The sequence below is a fragment of the Arachis hypogaea genome, chromosome 3 (genome assembly GCF_003086295.3).
Source record: "Arachis hypogaea cultivar Tifrunner chromosome 3, arahy.Tifrunner.gnm2.J5K5, whole genome shotgun sequence".
NCBI lineage: Eukaryota > Viridiplantae > Streptophyta > Magnoliopsida > Fabales > Fabaceae > Arachis > Arachis hypogaea.
The window spans coordinates 33,696,656-33,712,350 of NC_092038.1; the positions used below are offsets into that span (position 1 = coordinate 33,696,656).

The following is a 15,695-nucleotide window of genomic DNA, read 5'->3' on the forward strand; positions in this document are numbered from 1 at the left end:
ACGAAATAAAATGTTTAGGACAATTCTAAATAAAAAGTTATGTAAGGGACGATTTTGATTCTAACCCTAAACGTTAAGAACTAAAACAATACTTATCCCCGAAAATAATGGTGCAGTACTCCAAGTTAAAGTCATCAATATACAAATTATTTACTTATATTGTCTAGAAAAAATGATACGTAAAGTGTAATAACTAATTGACTATTATACCTAATAACTGCAAAAAGATAAAATTAAAATTATATATACTAGACTATGAAAAAAAAAAACTTAAAATACATATTCTTTTGTATTTTGTTTTCTGTTTTTGTTTATAATTATCATGTATAGTTGTTAAAACTAGTCGTTTATACAGTATTTTTAGTTTGTTTATACTTTATAACGGGTCAATTTGATGTGAGCTACTAAAGATTTAAAATCGTTATAATTTGAAATCGTTATTTGCTGCATAACAGCATTAGTGACAATACTGCAGCAGTGTCGTTTTAAAAGTCTAAAAGGCCCAACAGTCTGCTTAAGAATGCTAATTAGTAGCTTCTCAACAGAAGACCAAAAAAAAAAAAATTAGCTTCTCAACAAGAACAACAAATAAAAGCGTGTGATGAGATGAAAACATAAAAGGACACGAAGAGAAAAACAGAAATTAAAAAGCTTTTGCTGCATTATTATTAACGCTCTCATTACTGGAACCATCTTCGTGGATTGAAGCTTCATGGAAATGTAGAGCATACTTCAAGCTCCGCAACACTTCACCCATGGTTGGCCTATTAGAACCATATTCTTGTAGGCATTTTCCCACTATGTCACTAAATTTTTCGAGCGAGTTTTGATCTATTTGGTCCTTTATGGAAGGATCAATTATGGCTTGCAACATCCCTTTTCTTTTGCAAAGGATTCCCCAATCTGCTAAGTTCATTTGCTCTCTTGGAAGAGATTGGTCAATGGTTGGCCTTGCACACAACACTTCGAGAAGAACTACCCCAAATGAATAGACATCACATTTTTCTGTCAACTTTTCCGTCTTAAAATATTCAGGATCAAGATACCCAAAAGTGCCTTTGACATTAGTACTAACATGTGTTTGATGGTCAAGTGGAGCTGTTTTCGAAATGCCGAAGTCTGAAACCTGAGCCACGTGGTTCTCATCAAGCAATATGTTGGTAGACTTCACATCGCGGTGGATGATTCCCCCGGGTGCTCCTTCGTGAAGATAATGAAGGCCTTTGGCAGCTCCAATGCAAATCTCAAGTCTCTGCTTCCAACACAGGCTTGGCAATTTGGTATCGTATAAATGATCTCTGAGTGCCCCATTCTCCATATATTCATAAACCAATATCATTTCAGAATTCTCCTCACAATACCCTATCAAAGAAACAAGGTTCCTGTGACGAATCTTAGACAAAACCATGATCTCGGTTTCAAACTGCAGAAGGCCTTGACTTGACTCTGATTTACTGCGCTTCACAGCTACTCTTGTACCATTCCTAAGGACTCCCAAGTATACATTGCCGAAACCACCAGTTCCAATTATTTGTTTCTCATCGAAATTCTCGGTTGCCAATTGAATATCATGCAAAGAGATCTTTAGTCCAAGATTAACGTTTCTCTCACTCGTTCTGTTTGGAGAACCCTCTCCTACAATGGTAGGAATTGACAACACATCAGAAGGCCTCTGTTTACGGATCTTAAGATGCCAAACTAACCCCAAGACTACCACAAAAATTAGCATCAAGCATCCAATAACTGAACCTAACACCAGAAGAAGACTATGGTGGTTGCCATTGGATTGGTTCGTTAGGGGACGAAAATCTGTTGAATCGTTACCCATTACCATTATTTCTAGTCCGCTTAAAAAGGCTCTGACAACAAGGGAAGATTGTTGTGGCTCTACACTAATCCTCATGAAGCCTGAATCATCAGAGTGTACCAAAAAATCATAATAATAAGGAGCAGGCAATTGTTGAGACACCAATGTGTCATTATTTACAAACGAAGTAAATTGGCCATAAATGTATAGACCAAAGATTGTAAGACCACACTGGATACTCCAAAAGTCACAAAAGTGTACCCGAACAAGGTGGTCTACATTCCTGTCAACTGGAAGAACCCAACTTATGTTTTGAAAGGTATCATTAATTTCTCTAGCTGTTTTGTAGATAACACTGGGCGCTGTATAATAATTAGCATTTGGACCGTCAGAGTCTTTACCAACCAGGAATGTTATATTACCAAGGTATGCAACAAGCTTCACCTCCTTTTGATTAACAAGGTAAGTTTCATCCGAGCTCCAGAGCCTCAATAATGGGTCTTGCCCTCTTGGGATGACACGACCACCGATGTTAAGCCTGTATTTGGTCTCCAACACTCGGGAAAGCACGCCACTGTAGGTGGACAAGGAATCTTGTCCAATGGAAGGTTGCGGATTGAAACGCGAGACTTGATTGGCAATTAAGAAGCGGGGGAGTAAGAAGAGTTCAATGGCATTCACGAATGCAAACGAGTCTGTCTGAGGAGTAAAAATAATTCTGAAGCTTCCTGCAGTTATGTTCATGAAGAACTCTTTAACCGAAGCAGAATTGGTATGGTTCTGGGCCTCAAAGTTTTGCAAAAGCCCAAATCTATGTACTGAGACACTGAATGTGGCAGATGGGAGATTACTTGGGGATTTGAAAGCAAGGAAGTGAAGGCGTAGTAAGTAAATGCCACTGATCTTAACTGGGAAGTCATACCAAGATTGATTTGGGAAGATTCTTGCTGTTTGGTAGAGAGGTGAAGACACTGAGGATTGGCTGGTTTCTATCTTGCTTGTGCTGCTAAAATTGACTAAAGAGTTTGAGTCACCAGTGTAAATCTTTCCGCTTTCAAGAACATTGCTGTGCGACCCACAATTGATACGGTACTTGTCTGGTGGAGTGCACCCAAGTGATGAGAGGAAAAGAAACGATGACAGTTGAAGAAGTTGCAGCAAAAGTGCACTCAAAGATGAGTATTGAATTATGTGTAATTCATGAGTTGCCATGGAAAATTGGTGCTTATGGTGCTTACTTTCAGAAATGAATTATGATGATGGTATTTGGGACTGAAAACTAGCGGTAGTGGAGATTAATTAATCAAAACCATAAACTGTTAAGAGGAAGACTTCAGATAAGGACATAAGGTCAACTGAACTTTTGATTTTTCTTCATTTCCTTGATGATTTTTCTTTCTTTCTGTTTTTTCTTAGTCCATTAATTTGTTGTGTCCTGGATGATTATGGGTTCTGGGTGCTACACTAATGTGTGGACAGTTTTTGTTCAATTTCAGTGTGAAGAATTTAGATCATGCGAGTTCTATATATAGAAAAAGTGATGATCAAATTGGAGCGTCCGATTTATATTTTTAAATTTTTTTATTTTTGAAATTAAAAATTGAAGGGTTCAATTTTATTATTAAAATTTTTTTATTTTTTAAACCATAAATTCAATCGTCCGATTTGTGATTATTTATTTAAAAAAATAAAATAATACAAAAAAAAATTAAAAACACCAATTTATATAATCTATAACAACGTAAAACACTTTTCTTTTCACACCATCATATGATACAGATCTGTCTCTCACACCCACACCAAAAAAAATTTGCGTAAATTTTATATGCATGGTGAGTCAAGACAATTTAGAAGTCCTTGTAAATTGATTGAATTGGTCTTTCCATCATCTGTCATCTGATTGAATTGGTTCGAGACATCTTTCCATCATCTGTCATCTATATTTAGCTAACCTGTGTCATAAATATATATTTTAAAAATATAATAATATTTTTTTATGTTTTTAATATAGTAAATACATTGAAAATATAAAAAAAATTACGTTTTCAACAAATTTTATAAAATATTTTTTTATAATATATATAATTTATATTTTTAGGGTACAAATTAACAAAATCTTAATTATATATATCGATTTGGTCATTTATAAGAAAAAAATTGAGTTTGGAGTGAATTTTGGTAATTTTCAGACGATTTAATTGTTCTGTTAGTTTTTATAATCTTATCAAATTTATAATTAAATTTTTATATTTTTTAATTAAATTTTTATGTTATTTTTAATTTTGTAATTAAGTCTTTTTGTGTCAAAAATATTAACATTAATGAAATATTTTTTCAAAAAATATATGATTAAAGATCTAATTAGATTTTAATTGTGAGTACCTTTAATTTACAAAAAAATATTGCATTAACTATAATATTTTTTACATTGACAAAGATCTAATTATAAAATTAAAAGTAATATAAAAACTTAATTGATTAAAAAAATAGAGATATCTAATTACAAATTTAGTAAAATTATAAAAACCATAACAATAATTAAACATTTTAAAACAAAATCATTAACTTATTTAAAAGTTACACACAAGTACAAAAGGAAATTTTAATTGTCATTTTAAAAAATTTTATTAGTATCCACCAAGATCTTGTTTCATTGCCATGCGCACGGAAATTTCATGGACAACGTATTATATGATACTTGCAATGAACATGATATTTCAGTCAATTAGACTCCACAATTCTAAACTAGGCTACTTTTGAATATTGTAATTTTTCACTCTCCATTCGGCATTCGCACGGCTTTCCTCTTCGTAAATCTATGATCTATACAAAATTCGAGCCTCCACCTACGTTGTAATTGTCATCGCCGATGTTGGTAAATGAATTATCATCCTACATCGCGCTAAGGTCTAACGTGTAATATACTGGGAAGAACCGACAGATCTAGAACATGGAGTAGGGGTGGAAGAAGGTATCGAACTCCTCAACTGACCGAGGTCTTTGGTACAAATCAATCCTTACCATTGCTCTCATTGGGTACATGGCTCTCCGTGATGTATTTCTCATTTGACTCATCATCATTCTCCATGTAATTCACAATATTAGCATATTGAAGTAGAGGAGATGCAAGTAGTGGACCATCTTACATGGTGTTAGATGTAAATTCTGCGTAATTAGTGAATAATTAGCAAATAAATTAATTATTAATCAAAAAAATTATAAAATAGAATTTTATAGTTTAATAAGAAAGAATTAATTAAAATATAAATTTTGATACTAATTTCAAAAGATTTAGTCAAAAATTAAGTCGAACGGGCCAAACTAGGTGAACCGGGTCCGTATTTAACCCAAGACTTAATCCAACATACTTAAGCACATGAGCTTCAACTCATTTTCCTTCTTCTTCATGAATGTCACGCTGAAACACACATAAGGAAGGGAAGAAAAGTTCCAAACCCTTGTTCCCAATTCAAATTCACATATCTTTCAACTCTGAGTTCTGATCACCGCACCGTTTGCGGCCATACATCCATGGCGTCGAGCTCTACAAATCCCAGTATTTAATTAGGTAAGAAAGTCATTTTTCAGTTTCGATTCTTTCTTCCGCCAATTTTAAAAATCCTATGATTTGCATGTTGAGATTTTGTTGGCTTTGATGTTTAGGACCAAGCTAACTTAGTGGGCTTGCCGGGTTTTGACCCAATATTCTGTCAGTGAGGTGAGAATTCTTAAATCCTAATAAATTTTTTTATTAATTGTGATTGAGCATAAAGTTAGTGCATTTGAATATGGTAATATGATTTAGGTAGTGTGTATATGTAAATTGGAGCATATTTGTGAATATTGGATGCTTGGTGGAGCTTTGGCTACTATTATCTTGGAGATTGAGAACCTTGGGGCTGAGTTTTGTGCCAACTTGTGGTGTCTTTGGCTTAGGAAAAAAATCGGCTAAGGTATGATTTTGGTTTCTCGTATGTAATATATAATGTCTTGTGAAAACTTAGGCTAGATGATCATAGGATAAGATGAATCATATGTTGGTGTATATGTGATAGTTTTGATTATTGAATTATGTATTATTTGATGTGGGTATTAGGTATGTTGTTGTTAAATAGATGTGGTGAATGGTTGATGAAATAATGATTATTATGAATAACAATGATATATTGATGATTGAGTGTAGATGTGGTGTTGAATGTGAATGGTTGGGATTGGAATTGGTGAAATTGTGTATGGGAGTGTTATTATGTGAATGTAAGATAATAATATGTGATTTGGTATGTTTTGGAGTTGTTTGAAGGCTTGAAGTGTTGGTAATGAGTTATGATTTTGGTAAAATAGAGGTTGGAAAAGTTTTGCAAAAAACTAAATTTTTGGCCAAGCTTTAGCAAGCCATAACTCGGTTTCCAAACTCCCAAACTTTTCCAAACTTGTTTTATATAAAATTTGGGTCCGTGAAATTTACATCATTTGAAGAACGGATGAAAAATAATTTTTAACGAAAGAGTTATACATGTCGGAAGTTGGGGATGTAAAATGTGAAATCTGCACCTTAGCAGCTTTTGAAAGAAAATGAAGGGGGCGCATACGCGAGCTTATGGCTGCGTACACGGCCATTGATGTGTGAGCATCTTTCTTATCTTTTTTTAGTGAATTTGCATCTAATTTGTTGAGTTTAATAAAGAATTAATTATCTTTTAGCCAATATGGATGCTACTTTAAGTCATTTGCAACTTTTTTTTTTTATTTTAGGTAGCATTCAGCTAGATTTGATGGAGTTTCTGTAGCACAAGAATCAAAGGAGATGGCAGCAAGGAGCGACGCGCACGCGTGCCTGACGCGTGCGTGTGATTTGGAGCTTTCCATGGCGATGCGTGCGCGTGACTGACGCGTGCGCGTGACTGACGCGTGCGCGTGACTGACGCGTGCGCGTGACTGACGCGTACGCGTGACTTGAAGATTCAGCGACGCGTTCGCGTGACCGACGCGTCCGCGTGACTCGCAAAAAAGACCATTGACGTGTACGCGTGACTGACGCGTACGCATGACATGCGCCACGTGCAGAAAACGCAGAAACCGCTGGGGGTAATTTCTGGGCCCCATTTTAGCACCCAAATTAGGCGCGGATCCAGTGAAGCCAAGTGGTCCCCACGTTACAAGACGCGGAGTAGTTAGTTAATTCTAATTTAAATTCAAATTTGAATTCGAAAATAGGAAAAGATATTATCTTAATTTTAGATATTAGATTTTAAATTAATTAGGATTAGTTATAAAAAGGGGAGACTTCTCTTCTATAGAGAGATTCCATGAGGGGGATTCCATTAGGGAATTCTATACAAATTTACATTCCACATTCCAAGAGCAACTAATCCTCTATTATTAAGGTTAGGAACTCTGTCTATTTGTATGGATTGATTTTCTTGCTTTTTCTATTTTAATTTATGCATGTATTTATAATTTAAGAATTATTTTCGCTCTTTATTTTATGAATTTGGTTGGAATGGAAAAATGACCCTCTTTCTATTTGAGTTCTTGTAAAATTTGGAAAAACTCTTTACTTGAATAACAGTTTGAAAACATATTCTCCTAAATTTTAATTATCTGGATTTAACGGGATACGTGACATATAATCCTTTTATTTTTGGGTAATTAGAGTTTTTGTGGCATATAAACTGGAATTTGATCATGTAGCTTCTAATTGGAATTAATTGACCAAGGAATTGGCAGTTAATAAATTTTAGAGGAGACTAGAAAGGTCTAAGGAATCAGGGTCTAGTCACATATAATTTGTCATGAATTAAATCTTGCATGATTAAAATAGTTAGTAAGAAAAATCAATCTGAAAAATAGATAGCTCTGAAGCCTTAACTGTTTTCTCAATATTTTATTCCCAACTTATTTATTTTTTTTTTTTTGATATTTTGAGTTTGAACTTAAATCTTTTGAATATCTCAAAACCCTTTTTTGCTTGCCTAACTAAGCCAATCAATCAATCATTGTTGCTTGATCCATCAATCCTCGTGGGATCGACCTTTACTCACGTAAAGTATTATTTGGTACGACCCGGTGCACTTGCCAGTTAGTTTGTGGATTGTAAAACATCGCACTAAATTTTTGGCACCGTTGTCAGGGATTGATTGTGATTGACAACTATTCGTTGTTTAATTGCTTAGATTAGATAATTCTCCTTCTAATTAGTTTTAGTTTAGTATTATTAATTTTTATTTTTCATTTGTTTTTTTATTCTTTTTCTTATTTTCCGTGAACCCCCTTCCCCTGTTTTGTTTTATGTTTTTTATTACTTAGTTTTCGTAAAAAAAAATTTATTTAACTTATTTTCTTAAATTTTCAAAAAAAAAATATATTTTTTATTTATTTTGTTTAAATTTTTTTCTTTTCTCTTAATTTTTAAAATTAAGTTTGGTGTCTCCGTCTCGTAATTTTTCTGTATATATATATATAAAATCCTAGTATCTTTCTTTGTTTAATTTTTAAATTTATAGTTCACTTCTTTCAATTTATTTTCGAATTTTTTTTATTATTTTTTATTTTATTCCTTTTTAAAAAAAATTATGTTCGTCTTCTTTGCTTTCCTATTTACCACATAGTGTGTTTAATTCTTTTTGGTGTTTTGTGCTAAGAAAAATAATGGAGAGAGATCACATGAGTTACTACTCATACCCAAAGAGTGATTTTTATTATTGTGGATGGAGAAATGACTCAAATTTTGGTTGGCAAAGTCAAAATCAAAGAAACTTCAATGCTCCATGTTTCAACTATCAAGAGCCACCACCTCCATATTCATATCAAGAACCACCATCTCCATATTCATACCAAGAATCACCACCTCTCTATCCATATCAAGAACCATTATCCTTCTACCCATATCAAGAGCCACCATCTCCCTATTCATACCAAGAACTACCATCTCCATATTTATATCAAGAACCATCATCTTTCTACCTATACCAAGAGCCACCATCTCTTTATTCATCTCAAATACCATCAGATCTTGAACTCCTCATGAAAGAATTCCTACATGATATAAAGATGAGTGTAAAAAATATAGAGAAACATGTGTAGTCACTAATCAAGAACCAGGAAGAGGAACAAGCAAATTTCTTTCCAAAAAATACAATGCAAGATCCTATGGAAGAAAGTGAGAAAACCAATCAAATGAGTTTATGCTCCAACGAATTAGAGAACTTTTCACCCTCACATATGGAAGAAGAGGAAGATGCACAACCTCCTATGCACAACCTCCCTTGTCGTACTGATCTCTATTTTATTGAAATTTAAGATAACTTATGTATGTTTGAGGAATCTATTCGATATTTATTTATTTAATGTTTGCAATCAATTATTGTATTATTTTTGTTTTAACATCCTATTAAACTCTTAAAAAAGATGTTCTAAACAAAATTATTTAAATTGGTAGTTTTTTTTGTAGATTAAAAAATGTGACTGACTAAAAAAATTTTATGTTGTAAGGGTTTATTTTTAGAATAAAAATTTTGTCCATTCAAGAATTAAGACAATCTTATGGATTATGGCCAATGTTCGATTTTGAAATCGCTTTATCTTTGGTACGGGCAACCCTACAAACATTTAAAAATTAGCAAATTTCTATTGAAATTAAGCTAAACTTGCTTCAAAACTAATTTTTCAATGATTTTTTATAAGGTCATTTAGCAAACAAAAAATATATTGAAAAGAAAAAAAATGCTTATGGTGAGCCTCAAATTTTATGCAACAAGATGGATATAGATATAACATATAAGATGGTCATGTCTGTATATGCATGACTATTGAGAGATGGATTACATAAGATAAAAATAATGAAGAGATTGAAGAACTTGTCTCTAAACTAGTTTATACTGTTGCTCTACTACATTTGAAGTAACAAAAGAACACTTTGAAAGAACTAGCAGTGTCCACATATTTAAAAAGAGATGATTTATCGACTTATCGTTGTTGTTAAACTCAGCAATAGTGTTTTTGGATTTACTTCTATGTTGCTTCTTTGATTTTTTTATCCAAAATCAGTTGTATATTCTGTTATTGATAGACTTGTCTTGATCACTGTTGAATATTTTCATTGGATTGTACACTGCAAGATAGTTTTGTCTATAGAAGTGAAAACCTTCATCATCATAAGTGATCTTCGATATGACCAGAGCCTTAAATTCGCTCGGAGGAGCAGAGAAGAAATCAATCCATCTTCTACTCCAACCACCGTTCTCTTTCTTTGAATATACGCTGATTCGATGCTTTAAGAATGCCGCCATTAACTTCGCCTCTATATATAAGAGTTGTTGTAATCATCTTCCTTCGGACTTTTTTTTTATTTTTTTTAAGCTCTGTTTGCAACCTCCGTTCATAGATGTTAGATGGCATTGTATCTTCTTTTTCCCTAACCAATTCAAAGTTTTACTTTTTTTTTTCACTTAACTTCTTAATTAGTATTATCTTTCACCAATAAATAAACAATGGATTCTTTTGATTTTGACCTCTGTATATATAGTAGTGTTCCAGAATTTTTAATAAGATAAAGTATATTTAACAATCTTTTATCTTATTTTTAAAATTAAATTTCGATTTATTAAAAAGCCTGACTTTTATTTTTTATTTTATTTTAATTTAATTTAACATTATTTATCTATATATAGATATAAATAAATCTCATTTAAATATCATTTTAAAATGTTTAAAGAAAGAGTTATAGAATAATAAAACTACTTATTAATTTAAGATTTAAAATAGATTCAAAAGATATATAAGTAATATTATTTTTCAATCAAAGCCTCAATTCTCATATTCAATTGAACTTATTTTTTAATTATATCGTTATTTTAGTTTACTACCCTAATTACTTTACCTACTAAATTATTACAACAAAAGACGATTTACATATAAAATTTAAGTCGTTACAATTTGCATAAAATAAAACAAAAAAAAAATTGTAACTTAGATCCACGATGCATTCAAATAATATTGATGTCAATAATTCATTTGATTTAGGTGATTGACTCTTTCTTTTAAAGTTTAATTTTCATGCCCAATACAAATTTTTTTTATACAAATATCGAATCATAAAAATAAAATATATAAAAAGATTATTTAAATGCATAAATTTAAAATTAAAATGCAATATTTAGAGTATCAAATTAAATTATTTTTAATTTATTTTTACTAATATTTGATTTCATAAAAAATATAACTTAACCTTATTTCTAGATAGTTTATTATTTTTAAATTAAATCATTTTCAATTTAAATATTATTAAAAATAGTAATAGTTAGTTTAAGTTGTTCCGTAAGATTTTTTATTAACTTTTATGTTATACAAAACTTAAATTTAGATATCACATATTTATATATTATTTTTTTATATTGATCACATCTTAATATTCTTTAATTTATATATTTTTTATTTTTATCTAAAATTTGATCATTTTATCTTAATCTTACTTACATTTATATTCTATCTTTTTTGGAGAGTTTAAAATCTTCAAATTAAGATAAAAAAAAAACATTTTATCTTAAACAAAAGATAGATAATATAATAAAAGATAAAAAAAAAAAGATAATAATTCGGTGGTAAAGTCATAACTGCCCTAACTTGAATGATGTATAAAATATCACTGTTTGCATTCTTTCTCTGATCTCAACTCAATTACAAACCTAACACTAGTCCTTTCTTTTCTCTTCCCTTCTCTTCTCTTAGTTATATCTCTCCCTCATCATCAGTGATTCTTTTTCTCTTCTCCCTTGTTTCCATTCCATTAACCGATCAAATAAAACAATGGCCGGTGGACTCATTGGAAAGGGGTCTGGCAATGGGAAGCAATATCCCGGAAAACTCACTTTCCGTGTTTTTGTGACATGCATGGTTGCTGCATTTGGAGGACTAATTTTTGGATATGATCTTGGCATCTCAGGTGGAGTTACATCGATGGATCCTTTTCTGAAGAAATTTTTTCCAGACGTGTATGCAAAGGAGATGAACATGAAGCCATCTGACAATCAGTATTGCAGGTTTGACAGCCAGGTTTTGACACTCTTTACATCCTCCCTGTATCTGGCTGCTCTCGTGGCATCACTCTGCGCGTCTTCCATCACTCGAATCTTTGGAAGGCGTCTTACCATGTTGTCCGGCGGTATTCTATTTCTCGTCGGTGCCGGTTTCAATGCCTTTGCTCAGAAAGTGTGGATGCTCATTGTTGGTCGCATGTTGCTTGGCTTCGGAATAGGATGTGCCAATCAGTCTGTTCCAATCTATGTGTCGGAGGTTGCTCCTTACAAATACAGAGGAGCCCTTAACATGATGTTCCAGTTGGCCATCACCATTGGAATCTTTGTGGCCAACGTCCTCAACTATTTCTTCGCCAAGATGAAGAACGGTGAAGGCTGGCGCTACAGCTTGGGTTTCGCGGCTGTCCCCGCCGTCATGATCGTCATCGGCGCAATCTTTCTCCCCGACTCGCCGAGCTCCTTGATCGAGCGTGGCAAAGATGAGAAAGCCAAGCAAGAGCTGATCAAGATTAGAGGAACCAGTGACGTGGAGGAAGAGTTCAAGGACCTTGTTGAGGCGAGTGAATCGTCCATGGCAGTGAAACACCCATGGGCCACTCTGTTGAAGAGGCATTATAGGCCTCAGCTCGTGATGGCCATAGCCATTCCTTTCTTTCAGCAACTCACTGGCATGAACGTCATTACTTTCTATGCTCCTGTTTTGTTCAGAACCATTGGTTTTGGCAGCAACGCTTCTCTTATGTCTTCCATGATCACCGGTGGCTTTAATGCGCTTGCTACCTTTGTTTCAATTTTTACCGTTGACAAAGTTGGAAGGCGCAAGCTCTTTCTCGAAGGCGGTGCTCAGATGTTTATCTGTCAGATTGTGATAACCGTCGCGATAGCAAGTAAATTTGGAGTCGATGGAAACCCCGGAATCTTGCCAAAATGGTATGCATTCCTTGTGGTGGGATTTATATGCATCTATGTGATGGGATTTGCATGGTCATGGGGTCCTCTTGGATGGTTGGTTCCTAGCGAGATATTTCCCCTTGAAGTCAGATCTGCAGCTCAGAGTATTAATGTGTCGGTCAATATGATTTTCACATTTGCAATTGCTCAAGTATTCACCTCCATGCTCTGCCACATGAAATTTGGCCTCTTCATCTTCTTTGCTTTCTTTGTTTTGGTCATGAGCGGTTTTATTCATAAGTTTCTTCCCGAGACTAAGGGAGTTCCCATCGAAGAGATGTCTGTTGTGTGGCAAAACCATTCTTTTTGGAGGAAATTTGTCAAGTCTGCAAGCGAAGAAGCTAATGCCAAGGTGGATAACTCATGTTGATTGGATCCTTTAAGACAGTTTCCATTTTAATTAGGAACCAAAAGTGATTTAGACTTTATTATTTTTTTAAGGTTTTTTTTCTATTTTAGTAAACAATTCACTTGTTATTAAGTTTTGTTTAGACTTTAGAATTTGGTTTAGTCGAATACATTTTTTTTCTCTTCAAATTTTAATAGTTTTACTTAATGTGATTATTAAACGTTCTTCTCACGCAATTTCATATCTTAATTTGTTGTTTACTTTTCAGTGTTAACGAGAATCAATAACAAAAAAAAAAATTATATCTTAATTTGTTTGATGCTATTTTGAAAAACGTATGACATTATCTATGATGCAATATTACTAGTACCTTGTTTGTTCAAAAACCACCATGAATGTTCAGAGGCTCTGGAATTGCAGCTAAGAGACATTAACATGGTGAGTTAAGTCATTTATTCATGAAAGTTGGGTTTTATTTCTAGTAATGGGGAGATGAGTTCTGATGGATATATGGTTAGATGTGAATATGATTTATGATTGGACACTACAATGTTATAGCCAACTTCACTTACTGTGATACTAGTTTTAATTAAATGTGATTTATGAAAGAGTTAGGTTATTTACAACAACAAGATTGAGATAGGATTTTGCTATTTGCTACTACTAGTATTTATCTTTGAGCCAGTTGGCTTACCGTTGTAGAAGTTCTTCAACCAAGGGAAACGGAAGAATATTAATCAAGAATGTAGTAATCAAGCAAGTTGTCATAAAATTTTTACTCATGCTATGTTTCAATGTGCCAAAATTCATAGTTTCCTACCATTTATGTTATTAGCAAGTTGTTATTCCCGTCTATATTAATGCTTTATATGAAATTATGACAATATACAGTTTTAGTTGTTTTGAAAATATCAGATTTTGCATTTGTTTTGTTTGTAACTAGGTAAAGAAGAGAAGAATTTTCCAAAAAGCCAATCTAATTTCAAGAATTCAATGTCAACAAACCAGCCAATCTAATTCATTCATATACTTGCTTCTATAACATGTTCACAAATACAAACAAATGCTCCCACTACAATTTAAAACACAAAACTATAACTTCATCTGTAGTTTCTTTTGCTTCCAAGAGTTCCTGTGATGCATAAGCTATGTATCCACTAGCTTTCTCACTTGTATATCTTTAGCTTCCTTGGCTTCCTCACTGGTGTGCTCAATGAGGTTTGGATGTCTAGATGATAGTATATGTAGCAGATCTGTTCAGCAAAAGAGAGAGAATAAATTGAACTTATCAATGAACTAGTAGCAAATTCAAACAGCAAGGGCAGATTTTGATTTTCAACTTTTCACCGGTTAATACATAGTTTAAAAGATGAAAAGTAACTGTTAAGAAGTCAAGCATTAAACATACCCTTGCCTAAGCTCTGGATTTTTCCGCAGCATTCTCTTGACAAGCCCTTGACTTGAAGAAGAAATATACATTGTGGTTGTAAGTGAAATTCTATATCATCATTTAATTTTAATGGAAGGTAATATCAAATAAATTGAATGCTGCAGACATGCTTTATACAAATTAGAGAACTTCAATTCTAATCCAAAACAGCTTGAAGTTTGATTGTAGGATATCAGCAAAAGAGAATCAAAAGCGTCATAGTTAAATAAAACATGCTTTATACAAATTGAGTTGATTAAATTCAAGTTCAGCTAACAAAATTGTAATGAAACAAAATTATATTTTTTTAGCTCACAGTGACATAATTGCAAATATCTGGCAGAGTAAAAGAATGCAAGCAATAAGAATATCAACTGCACGCAATTTTGGTTCTTGAAAAACAATGAAAAACAGCAAACATATGACTAGGTTATGTGCTCCAAAACTCAATCACCAATTCACCATCTAACCTTCATTTTCTCCCCTTAAATTTCAAACACCACAAATTTGCTCTTATTTAGTATCCCCTGCAACCAACAGAAGAAAGTGAGAGAGAGCAAGAGAGAGACAGAGATCGAAAGTGTGAGAGAGAGGGAGAGAGAGAGAGAGAACCGTACGCCAAGCACTGGAGAAACGGTGGCAAAGCTTCCTCGTTGACGGCGAACTCGACGCCAAGCAAGAGAGTGACGCCGGGGATTGACAAAAGGAGGAAGGGGAAATGGTTGTCTGGAGGATTGGGTGAGGATTTTATAAATTTTCAGTTTATATGTTTTAGAATTTGAAAGGAGAAGACCCATCAAAATTTATTGTCCTTGTTTATTAATTAATTATTAATGTTTTAAAATATAGAATAAAATATATTATTAAATTTAAAAAAATTATTAAACTAAAAAAATTAATTAATTTTCTAATATTTCTCTTTAAAAAAATTTATTATAATTTTAAGTTTACATTGAATGAATAAATAAATTTAAGAAAATTTTTTATAGTATTTTACTATTTTTATTATTTTAGAGTTTTCAATTATTTAAGGTTTGTTTCATTTCTATTTGAATAAATATTTCAGTTGTTATTTAATTTAGATTTTTCAGTTTATTTGAATACATTTTTTTTTTGCATTTTGTC

The 15,695-nt window shown here is 32.7% G+C and overlaps 2 protein-coding genes and 1 long non-coding RNA gene across 3 annotated transcripts; 1 reads left to right on the forward strand and 2 right to left on the reverse strand.

Annotated features, from left to right (window-relative positions):
• Nucleotides 1-397: 397 nt before the first annotated feature.
• Nucleotides 398-3,300, reverse strand: LOC112790201 (receptor-like protein kinase THESEUS 1). Its single transcript, XM_025832505.3, has one exon. The coding sequence runs from the start codon at nucleotides 3,017-3,019 to the stop codon at nucleotides 644-646; it is 2,376 nt and encodes a 791-aa protein (XP_025688290.1). The 5' UTR covers nucleotides 3,020-3,300; the 3' UTR covers nucleotides 398-643.
• Nucleotides 3,301-11,457: 8,157 nt separating this feature from the next.
• LOC112790202 (sugar carrier protein C-like) lies at nucleotides 11,458-13,374 on the forward strand. The gene has a single exon (XM_025832507.3). The coding sequence runs from the start codon at nucleotides 11,612-11,614 to the stop codon at nucleotides 13,160-13,162; it is 1,551 nt and encodes a 516-aa protein (XP_025688292.1). The 5' UTR covers nucleotides 11,458-11,611; the 3' UTR covers nucleotides 13,163-13,374.
• Nucleotides 13,375-14,137: 763 nt separating this feature from the next.
• LOC112790203 (uncharacterized) lies at nucleotides 14,138-15,370 on the reverse strand. Its single transcript, XR_003196537.3, has 4 exons — nucleotides 15,188-15,370; nucleotides 15,041-15,097; nucleotides 14,550-14,600; nucleotides 14,138-14,394 (listed from the first exon to the last, which is right to left on the reverse strand). It is a non-coding gene; the product is annotated as an uncharacterized lncRNA (long non-coding RNA).
• Nucleotides 15,371-15,695: the final 325 nt, after the last annotated feature.